This window comes from Sinohyriopsis cumingii, chromosome 14 (genome assembly GCF_028554795.1).
Source record: "Sinohyriopsis cumingii isolate HCF-2022 chromosome 14, ASM2855479v2, whole genome shotgun sequence".
NCBI lineage: Eukaryota > Metazoa > Mollusca > Bivalvia > Unionida > Unionidae > Sinohyriopsis > Sinohyriopsis cumingii.
In genome coordinates this window covers 59,992,047-60,013,931 of record NC_142974.1, presented here as the reverse complement: position 1 = coordinate 60,013,931, position 21,885 = coordinate 59,992,047, and the positions used below count along the sequence as shown (strand labels likewise).

General features: G+C 36.0%; 1 protein-coding gene across 2 annotated transcripts in view; it reads right to left on the bottom strand.

The window, feature by feature from the left end:
• Positions 1-21,885, bottom strand: part of LOC149783949 (FAS-associated factor 2-like) — a 100,131-nt gene that overhangs the window by 34,531 nt on the left and 43,715 nt on the right. Inside the window, exon 1 of one of the 2 annotated variants that reach the window (XM_089932081.1) lies at positions 2,946-3,068. The exons of the other annotated variant lie outside the window; for it this stretch is intronic. Within the exon in view, the coding sequence (XP_089788207.1) occupies positions 2,946-3,029 (84 nt within the window). The 5' untranslated portion in view covers positions 3,030-3,068. Of the gene's footprint in view, positions 1-2,945; positions 3,069-21,885 lie in introns of those variants that run through there. 2 annotated transcript variants of the gene reach the window in all.

Genomic DNA, 21,885 nt, shown 5'->3' with positions numbered 1-21,885 from the left:
GAATTGTGACGCACACATATTACATGCATACGGAGGACTCTCGCCTCAGTGATTTTCTGCGTGGTAGATCAAAAATTGGCACCCAAATACGCGTAATTAAGCGTTTCCGAGATCTCTGAGCAGTGCTCAAAAATTCTGATAGCCTGACACCTGGAACCCTTATAATTTCATGTATTCTAAGTTGTCAGAAAACTTTTATTGAACTAATGCAAACTTTATTTTCAAACTGTTGCGATTAGGTAGTTATTAATATTTATCCCCATTTACCATTATGAAGATGGTCTACTTATCGTTTTACCGAATGCTGTACACTTTGTGTACAAAACAAAGCATGTGACATGTGATTTGCTAAACAGATTGTCTGTGTTGTCCATAATTACTGCTCACCTAGCTTTAACATACACGTGATTCTACTAGAGACAGAATATACCAATTTGGATATTTATGAGCAATAAAGAATATAGGAAGGACCAGTCAGGTCGGTACCAAAGCTGTTCCAGTAGTCACTGCCACTGGAGTACTGATGCATGGCTGATTAGTGGAAATAAGGTTAGCATGTATACATAACATGTTGCTGATTACTTTACTGATGTAATATGGAGAGCTTAGATTTTTTAAAAGTATTATAAGTTATAACGGGATCAGATGTGTTCTATGATGGCTTTTAAACTTTGAATAAAAATAAGCCGGAGTAGGTCAGATAAAAAGGAATGAGAGACTAAAAATGATTTCAGCCAAAAAATTGGAGTATTTTGCATCCACTAGAGTGATGCAACACTGGTTGAACATACTAAGCTGCACCTATGAACAACATCAAAAGTGTCAGGAGAAACTGTCAAAAACATTGCTTAACAAAACATTTTGAGATCTGAATTCAACAGGATTAAATATGATTTTGTTTGCATCTTTTCATATTTGAAGTGCAGCAATTGAAAACACTGTGACAAATTGCGAAAAAAAATAGGTTATTTTTGGGCATCTGGAAATTTGAATCATGGCTTGATATTTTTTAAGTCACCATCCCTGGACCTGTGTATAACAATATTTTTCTTTGCCTCTCACCTAATTGTTTACTATCTGCATTTTTATTTTTCATTTTTTAAATATCTATTCATTTTACTTTCAATGTAATTCTTTAAGGATGAGAAATAAGATTTGATTTCTTTTCATTATATTATGTGCAGGGCCCTCATCAGAATTTCAGGATGATGAGCTCAGGACTTCACTCAATGAACACAGAGTCCACAGTGAATTTCTGAGTCCCTGGCAAAAACTCAGGGAGTCCCTCACTTTCAAAAGCATAACAAAATGAAAATGCACATGCTCATTATTTTTATAATATCAGGATTGAAAACTTGTTCATAATATGACACTAAAAACAAAATATTTTTCAATAAATAGAATGTAAAGTTTAAACATTATAAATCAAATTGATTTTGTTTAACCATAAAACAAAAATAAAACAAGAAATCACAAGAATAAAATTGTCAACAATTAGTTTCAATCAAAGAATGTTCAGTTAGAATGCTGTATAGTTTTCTCTGCAAGTAAAACAGCCTTTCTATTCCTACCTCAGAAACAAACGTCTGTAGACTTTCTGATATTACACTGTATCATATGTGTCTGTATATTTACAATATGAAAAAAATGATTGAAAAATAAAAAACAGCACAAGTGCCAAAAAAACTAACTCAAAGTATGTTAATTACTAAACAGAGTTAAATGCCTTAAGAGTTGACCTTAATGAGAACAAGTTGGGATCAAATTAAAATGTGGTCTCTATATATAAAAAAATACATCTTGGTATATGTGTGGTAGCTTGAGACTACAGAGTTAAACTTGTCAAGATGAATTCAAGCAAACTTTCCGTATTGGTGCTGGTGTATTAACAGTAAAATGGAGCTTATGTCTATTGTTTTTTCCCCTCGTTTTGTAGGAATCAGAGTCATATTCAGCACTAGTCCATTTTATGAAAATTAAAACTGATTTACCTGATCGCACCCGCTTAAGATACAAAAACAATGCCCTGAATATAATAATACCTTCTCATTGGCCAGTGAAAATAAGTTATAAATAAATACAGGATGTCATTTTCTTTTAACCAATGAGAGGATAGTATTCCAGTCAGCACTTTTTTCTTGCATATTAAGGAGGCACGATCAGGTACATGTTGAGTGGTACTGTGGGAAAATGATTTGGCATTCCTTAAAAATATGATAGTATGTCAAACTTTTGTTAGGGATACACAGTCGAATGCCAGAGCTAAACATCTGTACCAAATTTATTATGCTACACAAAATGTGGCTTGAAATAACTAAGTTTATTCTTAAATGGGTCATGCGAGAAAGGAGAGAAGTATCCTCCCTTGTAGTTATTATCTAGTACATGTATGACAGGTCAATTTTAAGCAACGATACGAGCCCCCGTCTTTGTGTTGATGATTCGGGAATGACCAACATTCTGTGATAAACCACACGTGTATTTGCAATAAAAAAAAGTGGATAAAACAGTCTCCTATTACACGTGATCAGAACCTGTATGTGAATATAAACTGAAACTTGGGGGGAAAATCCATCTGAACGGTAACTCGACATGTCTAAGATAGAAAGATGGGAAAGGATTTCGCTTCTCCGGCACTTCCAATCAAAGAAATAAATATTATATGAATGACTTCACCCAAAATAAACACATAAAAAGATCAACACCTATTCTCATTGCTTAAAATACGATCCATAAGGCATTAATTTTCTTTATTATTAGTAAAGTTAATCTGTTGTAAATTCAACCAACATGTTTACCCAAACCACGCATATTGCTGACGTGTTGATAACCTCGATAATTTTAGAGCAATAAACACACCTATAGCAAGGTGAACCCCATATTCCAAAGCTAAACAGTTAATAGATATGTACATATGTACGATAACACAGGAAAATCACAAAAACCTGAAATTGAATGAGTTTTTCTGTCTGTTCCTGCGTCAAATCCTCCTGACCCTCCGCCATTTTGTTCAAACCACCAGTGAACATCCGGGAAGGGATATAACTCTCACCGCAAAGCTTCTTTGTTCGATTAAGTAGCCTTCGGCAAAATTATCAACATTTACTGGACAACATTTTAAATAGACGAAAGACTTATTTTCAAGTTTTAAAGATTCGAAATATGCTTCCATTAGGCTTCTTAATACAATTTACATAAAACTTTGGATAAACTTATACATTTTTTTTGACTCTTTGAAATGTTAAACAATTTAAACTTTAAATGGACCACAACATAAACAGCATACAGTATTATAAGGTCATAATACAAAGAACAAAAAACAAATATTTTACATTTTACAGAGGGGCCCCGAGTGGCCGAGTGGTCTAAAGCACTCACCGTTACGGATCACTGCCATCTCACCTCTGTCTGCGTGGATTCGAGTCTATGATTCGGCCAATGTGGGTATGTGAGAAAGCTTGTCAGTTGCTTCTCGAAGGTCGGTGGTTCTTTCTGGGGGTTTCCAGGTTTCTTCCTCCACCATTAATACTGGCCGCCATGTATAGCCTATCGTTTGCTGAAAAATGGCGTTAAACCCCACAACAACAACAACAATATTCCGTCTTAGTGTAAAAACAACATTTTACAGAGCATTACAAGCATGAAATATTAAATATTTCTCCATAAGTATTTTGATTTTAAAAATAAATATGCTTAATAAATATGAACTACGCATATTTTCTTGTAAGCCATTACACTAAAAGTGCATTTTGATGATGAAATCTTAATATTGGCATGTATTTTTTCGACTTAAAACAGAATGTACAGGAAGACACACACACACACACACACACACACACACACACACACATATATATATATATATATATATATATATATATATATATATATATATATATATATATATATATATATATATATATATATATCAATGGCATGTCTGTCTCCATCACCTAATCATCTTTCTCATGGAAAAACAAGTCTTGCGATAGCTTTCGTGAAGAAAAAAATATAAACATAATATCATTTTTTTCAATAATGATTTATACTGACTGTCATATACATATCAGGTACAGTAAAATATCTTCCTACACAGTAATTGCAAGGAATAATTTTTTTTAAAGATTCTTTTTACATGAACTGGGTGCCTGGAGGAAGAAAAAAAACTGCACCGCGGTGGTTACGAGCATACTGAGGTACGTACAACGATATATCAAAATTATATCAAGGATCAACATTTTGATGTTCTGAAAAGAAAATTTCCGTCTGGAAAAAATAGGTTGCTCTGATTCATGGCAAAATAACACCATGTCATATCCGTTCAATTATATGAACAAATAATTATTTTGAGAAGACAAAACACATGAAATATCTCAGCTCAAACAAAAATTACAGCCCCCCAACCCACCCCCAAACCTAAACCGTCAGTACCTTAGTGTGTTCATTGTTGTATAAAGTTTAATCTAAAAACTCAAACTAAAGTAAGTCTGATCAAGCTGAGACTCTGTAAAAGACATTGCGCCGCCATTAGAGAGCATGTTGATAAAAATAAGAATTTGGACACCGAAGCCTACAATTTACTAGACATATTTCTGATATAATAGGCAAGGAGACTTACTGGGATGGCAATACACATGCAGAGTAATTATCAGAGAGGGTCGGTAAACATACAACACGCCGGCTTCAACAAATGAAAAAATATTTAGTGGACTTGAGAATCTGAAAACAACTGTTTTCCTGAAAATCTTAGGACGAATTGTAGTCTTACAAAATACATGTCCTTAGTACTTAAACATCTGCAAAAAATAACTAATACAATGACATTTTATTTGTGTTTTTTAAATAATTCTGTCCAAAAATTGGAATTTGAACCCGATAAATTTTACGACATTCGATTAGACCACCACCTAGAATTATGAGGCGCTATCAATCGTGTGATTAGGGGCCATCCATTTAGTACGTACACAAAAATCTGGCAAAGCTTGATCCCTCTCCCTGTACACATGCGTACTTTTTTACACACACACCCCGCGTACGTATGCTTGACCCCCACCCACCCCCAGCAATCTATAGAACGGCCTATATTTAATCCACGCAGAAACAATCAAGGATTAATATTAACGTGTTTAACAAAACAGTCCACAGACGTTTAATGTCTGGCTGCATCAAAGAAATAAGCTGCGTAACTTTAAAACGTTCGTCTAGTGACCGCCAAAATGCAAACGTCCATTGAACCTGCGTACGTACATTATCAGTAGGACACTCCCCCCCACCCCATACACAAGCGTATCCGTTTGGTTAAACCCTCCCCCCTCCATGCGGATGGCCCCTTAAAGGGTCATGGATATAAATAGATTCATAATCAAAACTACTGGTTACAAATACGACTTTTTTTTTTCTTTAAAAAAATAAGTTGTCATGTTAAAGGAAAACATGCTGTTCAAGGCATGAAATTCTTAACAAAATTACTAGGGAATTTCCGTACAATCTGAACTGACGGAAACTACCGAAGTACCGCGTTACGTACATGTTTTACTGAACAAATTTACCGCGGTAAACCGGTGTACGTAGCACCACTAGTTTCAAGGTAATTAGAACAATGTAAATCACTAATTTATTGAGCTGTCCATATTTCCACATATATCCCAAACTATTACAGAACACCAAGTTCTATTTTATTTCAACTATACTGGACAAAGCACATTTGCTAGAGTCCTCCAAATTATTCCATATAACGTACCATTACTATACAGTGCTGTCGGGCATTTCTGGGCACCTAAGGTTTTGGTTTCCAATATTGAAGCAAAACGCTGACCGAATTCGAGCGATTGACAAAAAATAAAATACATTAATGCTTACCGTTTGAAAAGATGCAATTGTCACCAGAATGTTCTGTTCTAAATAATATTAATTTTGGACACAGGGGATACTACACCACCCCCACACCACCCCCACCCCGTTTTCCTGACTCGCGATATGTCGGCCTATTCTGCGGATAGCTTTGGAAAGATGCAATGTTTATCCACCGGGCTACAGAAATGAAATATATTGCTTTGGACTGTTACTGTCAGCAGTTCAGTTGAGTAATTATGTCAGGTTTATAGCTAGTTTTACAAAATTCAACGTACAAATGGCAATAAATGGCAAGAGATATTAAGCAAACTAAACTGATCTTGTAAAAAAAAAAGTTAGTAAAGTTCAACATTTTATGAAAAATAAGCTATTACGTGGAATTGAAACAACAATGTGTTTACAACGTCTTGTTGATGGGGAAAATTACTAAAGAATTTAAAAACAGACTATACGCCGGGGAATTTGTTGACAATTTATGATTTAGCGGCAAGTAGACACGTTGGGTAGCAGACGATTTTGTACGTGTGGGACAATTTTTTGCAAAATTGGAAACTTGGATTACAGTTTTGTTTTAAGGTACACATTTCCATCTTTTATATAATGTTTTTATTTCTATGATTCTAAAAGATGCATAGTAAATTGAATTTTCTGGGTTACAGGTTCAAGAAGATCATGGAGTGGGTCTTTACGTTGCCATTTAGAAATCACATTTTTATGTGCATTTCGAGTCTAAATGTGGGATATTTTTGTACACTTTATGAATATCACTTTTCTTGATTAATGTACAAGTGTTCTTTCTGGACACAAGCACGTAATCCAATGTTTACAGAAATGACGTATTGTTGCGCAGAATTACCCGACGCGCAGAATTGGCCGACATGGCGGTAGATATAAAATGCACAAGGTGGTAGAGGGTCCTGAACAATTTTTAATAGCGCCTTCCCCAAAAATATGTTGTATGATACCATTTCACAATGTTGCACCGCCTCGCCTCTACCAACACTCTGTTTCGAGCATGAACCCCGGATAAATTATATTGGCTCCAACTTTAATTCTGCTTTTAGCGTACGAAAATGTTTGACAGTATTTTACACATCTTGACAAATAAATGATACTCAATTCAAGTCTTATACTGTGGTGCATCTTTTTACTAATGTGTGTCATCATCAGTTTATTCACATACTTTAAGGATTAATGGTTGTGGTTTTATTTTATTTATCTTTTAATTAGGCAGTATTTTTTATCCGAAGAAGAGAAATTAGCAGTAATTATCAGTATAATTACATTCGTGAGCAATTATCAATAATTATCAGTATAATCGCATATACACGTAATTCTGTTTGGAGATGAAAAATTAATACTGTAAAATACATAATACAAAATTATATATTGACGATTCTTGAAATTTCGCTTTCTTTACTTCTTTAATTTAAATTATACATTTATCAGTTTCCTTATCTGTTTGTATCCTACTTTATTTTGTTCTTTACTTCCTCCTCTGGCACAGTAGTTAGCATATCGAGTTTGTGACCGAAATGGTGCTGACTCGAAGCCTACCACGTGATCATTCCGTGTCGGCTACGCAGTCGTGTCCAAGGGCTAGGCACTTCATTCCAATTGTCTCTTCACTAAATAACCTACTTGTGTTGATGTGCAATACAACACCATACAAAACAAAATTCTTTCGAGAAGGCATAGTACGAAAGTACTGCATGCTTGTTAAGTTCACCAATGCTCAAGATAAGTGAACTACATAAGTAGGTACATAGCTCGTCTATTTCGTCAACACCTCCAGGAAGGTATTGTAGGAATGCACAGAACGTTGATGGCTTTGTTGATTCGCCTGCAGCGATGTACACAACACATGATGCGATGGAAAAGTCTGACAATATTCAGATTCTTACGTTTGTCACCTTCCACCGCCATATGATTTTCAATGTCGGCGAATTACATCCGAACATTTCGGACCATCTAGGCCTTTTCTGCAAGGATGAAATATGCGTTGGATATATGTTGGCGGAATAATTACTAGAAATTTCTCTACAACAAAACAGTAAAGCCACAATCTATTCGGATAATTATATTTCAATGATTGGATTGATTAGAATGAACCGAGATGTTACAAGTGGAAAATAGTTCAATGCTTTCGCAACATACAAGTTTCGTAAATAGCTAAAGGAGAACTGAATGGCAGCTATCGGTTAAATTGAAAAAAGCCCTTGTCTTGTCCGTCACGCTAAGAAAGAAACCTCGGATATAATGTGACGCCATTGAAAATAAAATTCGAACTACTTTTTGTTCATATGACGCAATGTGGCCGCCGAAGGAGACAAAGTCCCAATATGAACATTGTTAGCGTTTCCTGTTGCAACATATGTGGCGCACTCAGCCAGAGGCTGATCACCAAACCCATAAAATTTACATGTATTTCTACAACTACATCTGAGGTTATTTATCGACTTCACTGATGTTCTCAGAGCTGTCGACCGCTCCGGTGGCCTTAGGAGTTAGAGCGTCCGCCTCGTGAACGGTAGGTCGCTTTCGAATCCAGTCCGAGTCATACCAAAGACTCACACAAATGGTACTAACAGCTGCCTCGCTTCTCGTTCAGCATTAATATTGTTGAACAATTATTATTGTTATTGTTAGGAATGGTCAGTTTGGTGTCAGGTTAATTTGACTGGGTGGGTCATGATGCTACAAGTATGCAGAATGATACCCCATTGCTAGACATCACTATAAACTACCACACTGTCGATATGACTGAAAACTAAAAATCCAACACACACACAGCTATCCACTTCCATGTGAGCATTCGAAACTTCGTCTGCCTTTTCCGTCAAGGGGACAATAACCCTCAAATTGTAATTCGCCGCCACTGAAAACTATATTTTGAACTACATTTGTTCAAATGAAACAAAATATTTGCGGAGGGCGGCAAAGTAATAACTTATTTTATTTTAATGATCTGACAGAACTGGTCGAGCGATGTTCGGATCGGCATTTAAAGTGTGATGTGTAATTGTCACCGTGGTTGGAATGAAAAGACTTGATATGTTCCGATTGATATTGTACATGCATCATATGTACGTTACCACTCCACATATTTGTACCGCATATATACGAGGAAAACGGGTCAGGCACGAGTTCTTCCAACTCAGAATAGAATAGTCTTTCCGGTAAACAATAGAAAACTCATACTGTCTCATGCATCAGGTGAAACTTACAAAGATCATAAAGATGAATTAGTGTTAAAACCGAAAATGGTCTGACGCAATCAGTATTTGAGGTGCAAGCTTAAACAGGAATAAAGAAAGGTGAGGCCATATTGGGGAATGCGACACACCCAAATACATGCAAATATGTGAACAGTCCTTGTTATTGAACTTTTTGCAGGAATTCCCGGATGAATAAATTCACTTATAACTGAAAATTGTAGTAGAAAATCTTTAAAGAATATATCTAATAAAAGTGTTAATGATTTTAAACCACGACGAGGATCTTTAGGAAAAACACATTGCGATTAAACTTTCTTGAGATCGGTTGTTAGGTCTAAATGCTAGTTGGTCTGAGATAATGGCGATCCTTATAACCATTCAATGCATTTTTGTTCATTATTCGTCTGGCTAATTAGAGGAACTATTCCATAGTAAGTTGTAATTATCTCAATATAGTTTTACTACGTATGTAATACGGACTTGAAATGTACGCAAAGGCTTATGGTAAGCTGGTTTTAAAAATGATTCAGGACGACTAGAGGACCAGGTTGTAAACAATTTCTCCTGATTAAGAGATTCACAATATAGACAAAGTTAGTGCATGATAAAATACATAAGTCTGGTAAGTCTTTCTGTCATTCAGATATTTTCTTTTACTTATCGTCAAATATACGATTTCATTCACCGACTTAAATGAGACCCGCGTTTTACCTCTCAAGTCCTGCTCTTCATATCTCCAATGCTGTTTCAGTCAACAGTAATTAGGCTCCATAGCAAGCACGCGCAACTACGACCTGGTTTTATCCAGTTACATCTGGTATCATACTGGTACAATCAAATGTTGACATGCACCCCGCGCCCTCGAGGAAGTTGCACGTGCCAAGTGAGTATCGTAAATTTGTTTGCAACAAAAAGGTGTCGACTCTATGCGCGTGCATTATCTCTAAAAAAATATGTACTTGTCAATATCAGCAGAAACTTCATTACATTGCATCTGAATATGAAAGTCATTTCATAAATTACCTCCAAGTTTTCTTTAAAAAGTTATATAAATAGACAAACTTTAGTATTTTAAAAAAATAATATGTATTTATTTCACCTGAATTAGGAAAGGTGAATCCTGAAACATATTCTAAAAATATAAATGTGGTGTGGTTTTATTTTTTTTATGGGTCTAACGCTGTTGTTTTAGCGTTAACCTATCCACGGCGGCAGGAATATTTGGAACATCACCGATCACGGTAAGCTACTGGCAAACTTTCTCACATACTCAAGGTGGCCGACACTTGAACCGCAGCAGACAGAGACGAAATGTCAGTGATCACCTTGGATAGCTCGTTCATCCAGATCTGAATGTACATTTACATCACATCTTAATTATATTGATATATTTTCCAGCTCTTGGCGACGGTCTTCGATCAGCAAAACATATTTTGGTGAATCAGACAATATAATACTTTAAAGCATATTCATGCAAGGGATTTAATTTTTTACAAATTTAAAGTCATTAGATTTCTTTTGTCATTTTACTTCAAGATGCAGCAAACGGTCTGGTGATTATATTTAAATGTTGTCACAAAACTCACCCATCTGCTCGAATATCGTGTTTTATCGTACGCCTAATTGACTGAGAATATTGGTGAAAGGCGCCGTCTAAAAATGTAAAATACAGCCTTCTCACATTGCCTCATAAACATAAAAAATTATAAAGTAAAATAAAAAGAAGAGCCCCCACCCCCGATTATCCTGTATCAAGCACTGAGTTCAATCTACTACCCATAGAGTCTGAGGTCAGACAAGAGACTGATCAACCTCATTTTAGATATTCTAGTTCGGTACGATCAAGAAACTACGGCCGTCCTTGCAGGTGTCTTCGAGCAACCTAACGACAAGAATACGTTCTCGGATGTTCCTGAAAGTACGCATCCAAACAAGCCGGGTTGATGTTGAAACAAAACGTTTACTTATTAACGACTGGCATGTTCGGCCAGTTTATTTTTTACTTCTCCCGCTTTAAAGGCGATGATGCTTCTTCGTCCGCGAACGATATTCTTGACTGATTACGATCAACGTTCCTTGTGTTACGGCGAGACGAACCACAGTAAAAAAAAATCTCGGATCAATAGCTTTGTTTTCGTGTTTCGTCCAATGTCGCCCGTTTTGATTGCTGAGGCATGTGCGGTTTCTGTGGTTTCCAATAAGGCGAATGAAGGAAAAGCGTATTACGTAATCAAAAATCAATATGTAAGAAAGATCAAACAGTAAAATGGTTCCTAGGAAAACACATTGATGAATTGCAATGTATTTCATACATTCTAACACATTCCCTCTTGAATAAGAAAGTAGAATAAATTAAAAATGAAAATTAATAACACCCGCCATCTTTAAACAACTACCGATATATAATGGACCATGGGGTGACCATACGTACGCAATTTCTAGGAGACTAGAAATCAAAATTTTCCTTTTACGTATGTAATTCTCTACAGATTTTAATTCGACTGCAATGTTTATAAATGAAACATCGTAAGCGGGTAGTGATTATATTGCGTGGAAGATACCACGATTCCGTAAATTGCCGAGTTTTTCCGAGTTTTAATGAGACGACAGATCACGTGGTACCGTGACGCTATACTAGCGAGTCCTCGAATACAAACATAAACATTGGCGAGCGAGGCAGACAGGAGACCACATTTGGGTTGCACATTCAAAAGTTGAATCTGCAGTCTGATATAATAGTTTATGTACTGTACTGATAAGTACTAAAAGAAATTTGTTAGGCACAGGCCCCGGGCTGGTGACTTAAATAAACTAAAGTCCTGAATGAAATTCCACAAGCCCGGACAGTTCATACCTGTCAACTCTCAAGCTGGGAGAAAAACCTCCCGATTTTGGGGGTATTTCCTCATCTACATCCCGATCTCGTAATATCTCTCAATTTTGCGCAGCGAAGTCCCGATTATTACATTATGTCTGTCAATTTTCATTTGTCAGAAGAAAAAACCCAACCCCAAACCATTTTTAAATATAAGGTATGCATCCACAGTCTAAACTGCCACACTGCTGACATCGTAGCGATATGACTGAAAAATTGTTAAAGCTACGTTAAAAATTCAAATCACACGCACACACGTCTAAACCCGGCACTGGACGAAATAATTAATATCATACAACAGTTTTTTTCTTTTTTTTCTTCTTCAGTAAATAGAACGTGAAGATTAAACATTATTCAAGTAAATTTCAGATTTTTTAAACAACTACAACAGTACTATAGTAAAAGAAAATAATTAAAAGAATAAAATTGTCACCAATTAGCTTAAATGAATGATCACGTTGAAATTTTCTCTGCAAACAAAATCGCATCTCCATTTCCGCCAAAGAAACTCGGCCAGTTAACACCTGACATTCCTCTACCGTATATGAAAAGTTTGATTACCATGATTAAATTACAAGGAATAAAACAAAATATACCATGCAGTATATGTGGCCCTAAAGAACTAATTCTGAATAAATATTTTAATCAGCAAACAGTGTTACATGCATTAAGACTTAAACCTAAGAAAATAAGGTGGGGCATAAAACTTGAGAAAAACAGTTGCCAGATGTACGGTAACTTGTGACTGCAGATTTGAACTGTTAAAATGAAGTCCATGGCATCGTAAGTAACAACAAAATAGGCATCGTTTATTTGGTAATCAGTTGCTGGTGCTTATACATACACACACTGTCGAACATGGCTTCTTGGAAGTATGTCCGAAGGGCAGTCCTTTTCACAAGATCAATGTAAGGATAAGGATACTTTTCATTAGTCACACAGGCTTTATTGTTTGCGTACTTAAATCAAAACTTTAGCTATTTTGCAATTTAGCCAGAACTGACCAGAGTATGCAAAAGGGGCTTGTCATGGGGGAATAATAAGGCGTATCACAGCGAGAAAAGGCACGTCAAATGGGCGGTCGCACATTGGGGCAGGGGGGGGGGGTCAATAGTCCCTCCCCCGTTCTATTGTCAGACAGTTAATGTGAAACTTTGACCTTTTTTTTTTAATCGCTCCTTTTTAAACTGCCCAAGGAATAGTTTTATATCAGTTCCAATTAATACAGATTACCGTTTATGCATACTACATGTATGCAATGCATTTTTTTTTTAAATTTAATTTTTATAAGATTACTGAAAATTGTGTTTTCTTGAAACACGACAGGTTTAGAATCTTATTTTTAGCAAAGCTTCGATTTGATTAAAATCAAATCTAAATTTCACCTACGACAGTGGTGATTTGATTTAGATTGTGCCGTGTTAAGGCATGTATGTCAACATCTTGAAAATACATTTACTCATTTCACCAGCGCGATCAAAGTTTCCTCAGGCAAACACTTTTTGTTTCGACAAGCCTGACGGGCACCTCACTTTGAATACAGGATGGGCCGGAACTAAAACCAGAAGGGGCCCAGGGTGTCGGGCTATCAGATTTGTTTTTAGCACTGCTGTTTCAGATAAAAGATATGTGGATTGATTGTTGCATTTTGTGGTCACTTACTCGTCCTTCTGCCCATTTTCGTAACTCACACGTTTAACGCTTTTCCCAGGATTTAAAATGTTCAAAGGTATGTCTGGAACAGCGCCAACTTTTAGTCTAGGCCTAGCATTTGCGTATCTTTGAGCTGCTATTTTTTCATGATCCCTCTCGTAACATTCCTTTGAGAAATGTAACGTGCACATAGTACTGTATGGTGTTGCTTTGAAATCGACTCGTTTGTAATAATGTACCCATTCTTTCATGATGCCTTTATCTTTCGGAAAAGAAAAAAAAATATGTTCACAGGCTTTTCTTAATGTTCTATTACACCCGTAAGCAACGCAAAACGGTATTGTCTTTTACTCTGGCAACTCCCACTTGGGTTGCTGGAGTCGCTACTATGACGTCACATCCCGAAAGTAACCGAATAGGCGCGGAAATTTTGCATACGAGGTCACGGAAATTCAGCTCCTAGAAGATAGGCCAATATTTAAATATTGGCATTACAGTCGCAGATGATACTTCAGAATAAGGTTTTCTGCTATAGTACTTTTATTATTATTCTATATTTCCATTGGTTTCTGGTCTCCTTTAACAATCAAACTCTAGTCGATGATCAAACGCTCCCCAAAACAATAAAGATATTAAGCATGAACGCAAACATCAGACATATGTTTCCATCAAGACCCCTGGCGATAGCTGGGGGAAATAATAATCTGCTGAAACAATGAGAGAGTATCGGAGTTGATTCAAGGGATCTCCGCTAGCCAAGGTTCCGATAACCCTTTCTACACCTTGGCATATCGAGCAGATATATTTGTATTTCGGGTCTATACATTTCATTGGATGCGGCGGAAAGCCACCGCATCCAATCAAAATTAAGTTGTTCAAATTTGAACACTATTCCTACGTAATCGAGACATGGGGAAACCACAACTTGAATGGACTGATTGCAACGATGCAAACTTATGTCGATCTATGAAGAATATATTAACTTGGGGCCAGAGAACAATTAATTAGATTTATGGGGACAGTTGTTTGTTAAATCACTATACTGCAATGATTTCTAATGTCTGTGTCGGGAGAGGAAGTGATTCTTAATTAAGCCTTCGTTTACTTAGCCGTTAGCCGACTGGAAATGGGACGGTTAACTTGGATTTTATATCGGAACTTTGAGATTTAGAAATTTTCCAGATCTGATGTTTGGAATTATATAAGTCATGCTAACCGCCGTTTTGGTACCTAGTCATAAAAAGGCGGTAAATATATGTAATCCCGACTGGTTACGCTAAATAAAGGGCATGGTCCCCACACGAAAACTCCTTGGAGTTGAATTGGCCTCATCAAAAGAAATCTAGTCAGTCTGTACAATTTTCCTGCAAGAGTGAAAATATAAGGGATTCCAAGACTGAACTTGGAAGAAATTCTCCTTTTTCGGTCAATTGCCACGACCGTTTTCGACCGATATCCAATGCACCACGCTATTGGTTAGTTGGCATTACATACTAAGGGAGGCAACACATGAAATCCAATAGATGTCGCTAGGACAAAGCACCAATATGGCTGTTCGGTCCGCCAAGGTGTATATAGGGTTATAGGAACATTGGCTAGCGAAGATGATGCATGGCAGGCCCGGTCCTATGGCAAAGCAAACAAGGCAACCGCATTGGGTCCCACGCTTTCAAGAAATCAACTCCGCAATGCATTTTGCTGCATTGTGCTCCGCATGCTGTCTTGGGCTCCAAACATCATTGGGTCTGGCCTGATACACGGGGTAGTAATGATTCTCCACCTTAATAGCGTAAATACGATAATGTAAACCAGGTGTAGTTTATAATATGCGTCACAGTGGTTTTCATTAATTATTATTTTCTCAGTCGCTGTGAGAGGCCAATTAAAAGATTATATTAACAACGCAGGATATCTTTTACACCTCGTGGAAATAAATGGCCGAACTGAAGTGTAACTATGCGTAGTGTTCACTGATGAATTGCGGAAGGAATGTCTGGTTGGTATTGAGCAGAAAACTCGGGGTTGGGGTGGACAGAGATAATGAACATACCAGCGTATGTCACTCAAGAACGCTCCGATACACGTGGACCGCGTATTACTACTAGCCAAGGTGTAACCATCACGTGATCTAAATGCACATTGTCAGATTGACTTAAATAAAAACTTCGACATTAAAGCAAAGTTGTTGTTGTTGTGGGTTTAACGCCATTTTTCAGCACACGATAGGCTATTCATGGCGGCTAGTATTAGTACTCCTTATTTCTTGTTTTATTCAGAGCTAGAAAGGAAACGTATTGATGTAATGATCAAATCCATCGAAATAAGATTGTGAATGTTTTTATTATCAATGTTGGGAGACATGACCTCGTATATTATGAATGTATTAATAATCCGAAATGGAACAAACCACATAATATAAACTTTAAAAGACCTTTATATACAACAATCGTTGGTAACCTTACCATCCAAGGGATACTTTACCATTGTTTTAAAGTAGACCTGATTTTGGAAAACTAGCTATTACAGTTGCCTAGGAGTTAATAAATGACATTGAAAAAGTGCATGTCTTTCAATTGGAGCCACCACTGAAACCAGTCGTTGGGACAACATACTGTATGAGGAAAGTAAATGTAATCATTGTGACAAAATGACATCAGGGACGAATAACATTATTTGTTTTATTTGTCCCCACTTTAACAAAGTAAGGACTATGTTCTGCAGCCGTTCTATTACCGCAAACCAACTTTTGGAAAGCTACGAACCTTATATACCACTAATAATCCCCAAATTCCCCAAAATGTTGTCAAATTTGTTACTGCAATAATGAAAACAATATCGTAAACTTGGTGCTATCTGTGGAAGCGGAAATGTTCCATACTTCACAATGATGTCATTTTATTCTCGTACAACGTTTGTACACTACAGGAGATTCATTGGATTCAACCATAATATACATACATACATACATACATACATACATACATACATAAACTCTTGGGTCGGCCCTGTGTGTGTGTGTATGTGTTCATATTACCAATCGACTTTATATACTTACGAATATTAGACACGTACATAATATACACTATATGTAAATTGTTCTTTAGGTCCTTGTCTGCTTTGTCTACAACTGCGGTAACACGGGACAGCTATCTGAATTGCATTTTCAAAAGCAATAAATTCAAGTCGAGTATTTTTTTATTGTAAAGCAAACAGACGCCACTTAATGTGTATGCAATGGCATGTTCCTATTAACAGAAATCATAATACGTGTAAAGTAGTGGGTGAAGATGTATAAAAACATTGTGGTTATAATATACAAACTTTAAGTCTATTGTCCTTGTCAATATAATTTTTAAATACTTTTGGGAAATAATACCCTGTTAATTATGATATGTTATCTATTATGTAATATCGTATTAATGATATGTATCTATTACGTAATATTGTGTGAATGATATACTATATATTATGCAGTATTGTACGAATGATAGGTTATCTATTATGTAATATTGCAAGAATGATAGGTTATCTATTATTTAATAATGTATGAACGATTTGTACATATTATGTAATATTGTATGAATGACAGGTTATCTGTTATGTAATAATATATGAACGATATGTACATATTATGTAATATTGTATGAATGATAGATTATCTATTATGTAATAATGTAAGAATGATATATACCTATTATGTACTATTGTATGAATGATTTGTTATCTCTTATGTACTATTGTATGAATGATTTGTTATCTCTTATGTAATATTGTATGAATGATATGTTCTCTATTATGTAATAATGTAAGAATGATAGGTACATATCATGTAATATCGTATGAATGATAGGTTATCAATTATGTAATAATTTATGAATGATAGGTTATCTTTTATGTAATATTGTATAAATGCTATGTGCCTACTATTTAATAGTGTATGACCGTATTGCAAGGGTCAGACTATTGGAGGTCTGTCGTACAGTTTAAAAGTGGTACTCATAATGCTAGTAATACAATTGAAAAATAATAAGTGCAAAGTAAGGAAAATTTGAAAACTTCATTCTCTTTATGCTGGATACGAACGTTTACCTAGAAAATTTAAATGGTTTAGTCGATGGCATGGAAAGGATGCGTTTTCAGTTGTTCATTGACTTAAATCGCAAAAATGACAAGACATATGTACTCGCATTTGTGTACAAATTCGATTCAAATTTTGTATGATTATCTACATTATTAACAATACACGTTATTTTCTCACTTACGCCATATTTTTAAAAGACAAAATTTATCTGCTTATGCTTCAATTTGTTTCCAGGGTTACATAAAATATTAAATGCCGAAACGTATAAATGGCACCTCTACGCAACATGCTTGGCATGTTTACAAAGCTTAGTTGAAATACTTTGAACGGCTTGAGAATTATACTCCGGAAACGAAAATTGTTTACAGACAGTCAACGGATTACGGACAGACAGCCAAACATAGAGGGGCCCCCGAGTGGCTGAGTGGTATAAGGCGCTCTCCGTTACGGATCACTGCCATCTCATCTCTGTCTGCGTGGGTTCGAGTCTAGGATTCGGCCAATGTGGGTATGTGAGAAAGGATGCCAGTAGCTTCCTGTGAGTCAGTGGTTCTTCCCGGGCTATTCCTCCACCATTAATACTGGCTGCCATGCATAGCCTATCGTTGCTGGAAAATGGCGTTAAACCCCACAACAACAACAACAACAACCAAACACAGAGACATGTTTTACCCTTAATTATATTTGGCTTGAAAGTTACAAATAAATTCTACATCTTGAGACCAATCGTTTCCATTGGATTAGCCGTCAGCATATCCGCTTATTTGACGAACCTGCAAACAGAATACCGAAAATACCGGACACATGATCAGCCTATAACTCTAGTAACTGAAACAGGATTATCGAATCAGTGCCGGATTACCCATTAAGCACAATACGCACGTGCTTAAGGCACCAGCCCAACAGGGGCAGCAGAAAAAATTAAAATTAATTGCTGATGATGACATTGAATGAATTACATACGACCATTTCGATCTGCATGTAAGGGTATTTGGATTTGAAATGATGGCAACACTGGTATTTTTCAACCTTTTTTTGTGCTTTTAATATTGTTCTTTTGAGTTTCACTTTATTATTTTTTGGGGGGCGGGGGACGAACCATAATATTTTCCGTGTTTAGGGCCCTGAAAGACCTTAATTCGGCACTATCTCGGATATGTGATTAGTACATACACAGTGATTACAGTGACCAGTTAGCAAACGATCTAGCTCTTGGACACCATATTCTGACTGAGAAGAAGAGCACGGGTAGAGTCTGCACCTTTTTCAGTAAGGAATTCAGAATTACCTTTCTCCTTACGGCCTTCACTATTGCGCTTTCAGGTGTCTTGCATTTAAGTTTTGTTTAAAAAACCCACAAAAAAGACAACACTAGCAAAAAAAAAAAAAAAAAAAAAAAACAAAAAAAAAAACCCAAACAAATATCCTGCGGTTTTATTTTGTTGAATTCTTTTTTGAAACTTTCTCATTGCCTTCCTGATAATTAATTGCAAGCAAAATCTCGGATTGTTAAGGACAAGCAACTTTACGTAAGCGTTAGTCGTTAGATATACATTGAAGGGCGTCTTAGATTCCAGTGATCTGTCTACTGTTTGATATGTTGTCTGTGGAAAATGGCATCATATCTCCAAAATGATAACGCGTAAAGAGCATTGATAAAAACAGTTTGAAAATGTACTTGGTCACCTCCCTATAACCGGGGCAGACGCCATCGTTCTCTTTTACTCTGTATTATAGTACGCGAACCTACACGACGTAATAAGATAGGTCATTCGGTTGATTAGAATGTTTTGTAACATAGAGAGTTTCCCATTACAAGACTAAATTTCACCTAGTAGTTTATAACACATAGTACCTTAACAAGTTACCGATTACGTCACTAAATAAAATATGTCAGTAGCTTCTCGTGGGTCGGTGGTTCTTTCCGAGGTTTTCCCGGGTTCTTTTTACCCCACAACAGCAACTAAATAAAATAACTAATTCATTACGTGTTTATTAATATAATGTTGATTTAGATGCGAGTCTCACTAGTAAACCTTTAATAACAAATACCCGTATGACAGTTGTCAAGCTGCAATATTGAGAAGATCCATTTAAGTTTAGGCAACCTCTAGAATGGCCTTTTTTCTTTCTTATTGTTTTTTTGTTTTATCTTCTTCTTTTTACAAATACATGGTTTTTTAAATTTTACAGATGAGTAATCTTCTGTTTTTATTCAGTAATAAATATAGATTATCTCCCTTTATTATTTTCACTTATGCTATATTTATCTATTGAGCTTCATGGTTACATACGAAGACAATCTTATTTTGTATAAACTTTATACATTTTATCAGGGCCGGCCCCAGTATATAGGTAAACTAGACGGTCGCTAATTTAAACAGAAGATAATTCTTTTTCCCATATGGGAAGGTGTTAAAGTCATAGTTCGCCTAGGGTGACATAATCTGTTGGACGCACCCTTTACTTTTTATACTACTGCTTCGTTGCCCACAAAATACCCATATCTGCACACACACACACGCGCGCGCGTACGTGCGTACGTACGTGTATGTGTGCCCGCGCGCGCGCGTGTTTGTATAAGAGAGAGAGAGAGAGAGAGAGAGAATATATACCAGTTGCATAGTTGCACGTAAAACTTAACGTGAATTATTTGGAATTGAATTGACTAATATTGTAATTGACTATACAAAAGAGTAAACCTTGTAAATTATTATAACTTTAATTGTCAAGATATACTCCTTAATGTAATGACATTTATGGTTTATCATGTGCTGACCTGTCCACATCCACGAGAGAGAGAGAGAGAGAGAGAGAGAGAGAGAGAGAGAGAGAGAGAGATTTGTGCTTGTATTTGTTGGACTTTTGATATCTTTGTTCTTTGTTTATAAGTATCAGTGCGGGACCTTACTGACCCCGCGACATTAACCTAAAGTTGTCAGAGAACATATGATTATGAAATAGACAGTGACAGAAAAGAAAGAAACTAGGTATGACAGTAATTGGACATGACAAGTACATTTGAAAATAGAACAGAGATTTTTTATGCTGTGTTCTTTATCCCAAAAATAGCAGTCTTCATGATTAGATTTACATATAAATGCACAGCAATTGTGTCACAGAGAAAACATTTTAATGCTGTTGATAAGATCGTATAGGATGAAGTCATCATATATGATGATATCAAAAAAGGAACCCAGGCACGATAATAAATATACAGGAAAATCATGCTTTTCTTTTGACTCGGTGGTGTATACTACCGGGACAAGAGATTTTTCATTAGATAAAAGAAGCATAATAAATGTCTGTCAAGAAATGTCTGTCAAGAAATATTTTGGTGTTGTTGTTATAACATCACTGTCACATAGCACAGAGTCATACACAAAAATGCCATTACATGAAGAAGAGATTTCTTTCTGTATTATAGTTTAAAAGTGCAATGACTCATAAAGTTAGGGATTTCCTTTTTGTCGTCACGCCATGTATTTGGGCCATATGCCTTCCAATAAGCACAGTAGAAACTATACAATGCAATTCTTTCTGACTGATATGATTAATTAGATTACATTATTAGAGTTGCAAAGAGTAACAATACTGAATAAACTGACAATAGAATCAGCCATTTAATTTTTGTTTACTTTGTAAATCCCTCTCTCTCTCTCTCTCTCTCTCAATATCTACCACATATGTGTGTCCCATTGTATTTCATATGTGTAATATATTCAATAAATAGTATATATTGTGGCCAGTCATAATGATAGCATTTATAAAAGCAAGTAAATCTAACTGTGTAAGGGCAGCATGTCTTGAAATGCAACCCTTTCTGTCAACAGAGACAGGTGGTCTTTAAGTGCAGGTAATCAACGTATACAAACCAGATGATCCATACATGATAAATGCAGAGTATCCTGGCAGTCTATTTCTTCCAAAATGAATAACTGTTCTTTACAATAATAATAAAAATAATTTAAAAAATCTACAAACCATAATATGATATAGGTGCTTCAAGCAGTTAGAATTGATCATAATGTATATTACCTGCTGTGCTCCTCTGATGTTATATAGCCAAGGTAAACTGTGTAATGACTACGGTGAGAACGTATACTGTAATTGGTAGCTAGCATTGAAGAAAAGTAAAATGTGTTAAAAATCTGTAATGCCGTCACCATCTCCACTACTACTACTTATACCACTACTACTACTAC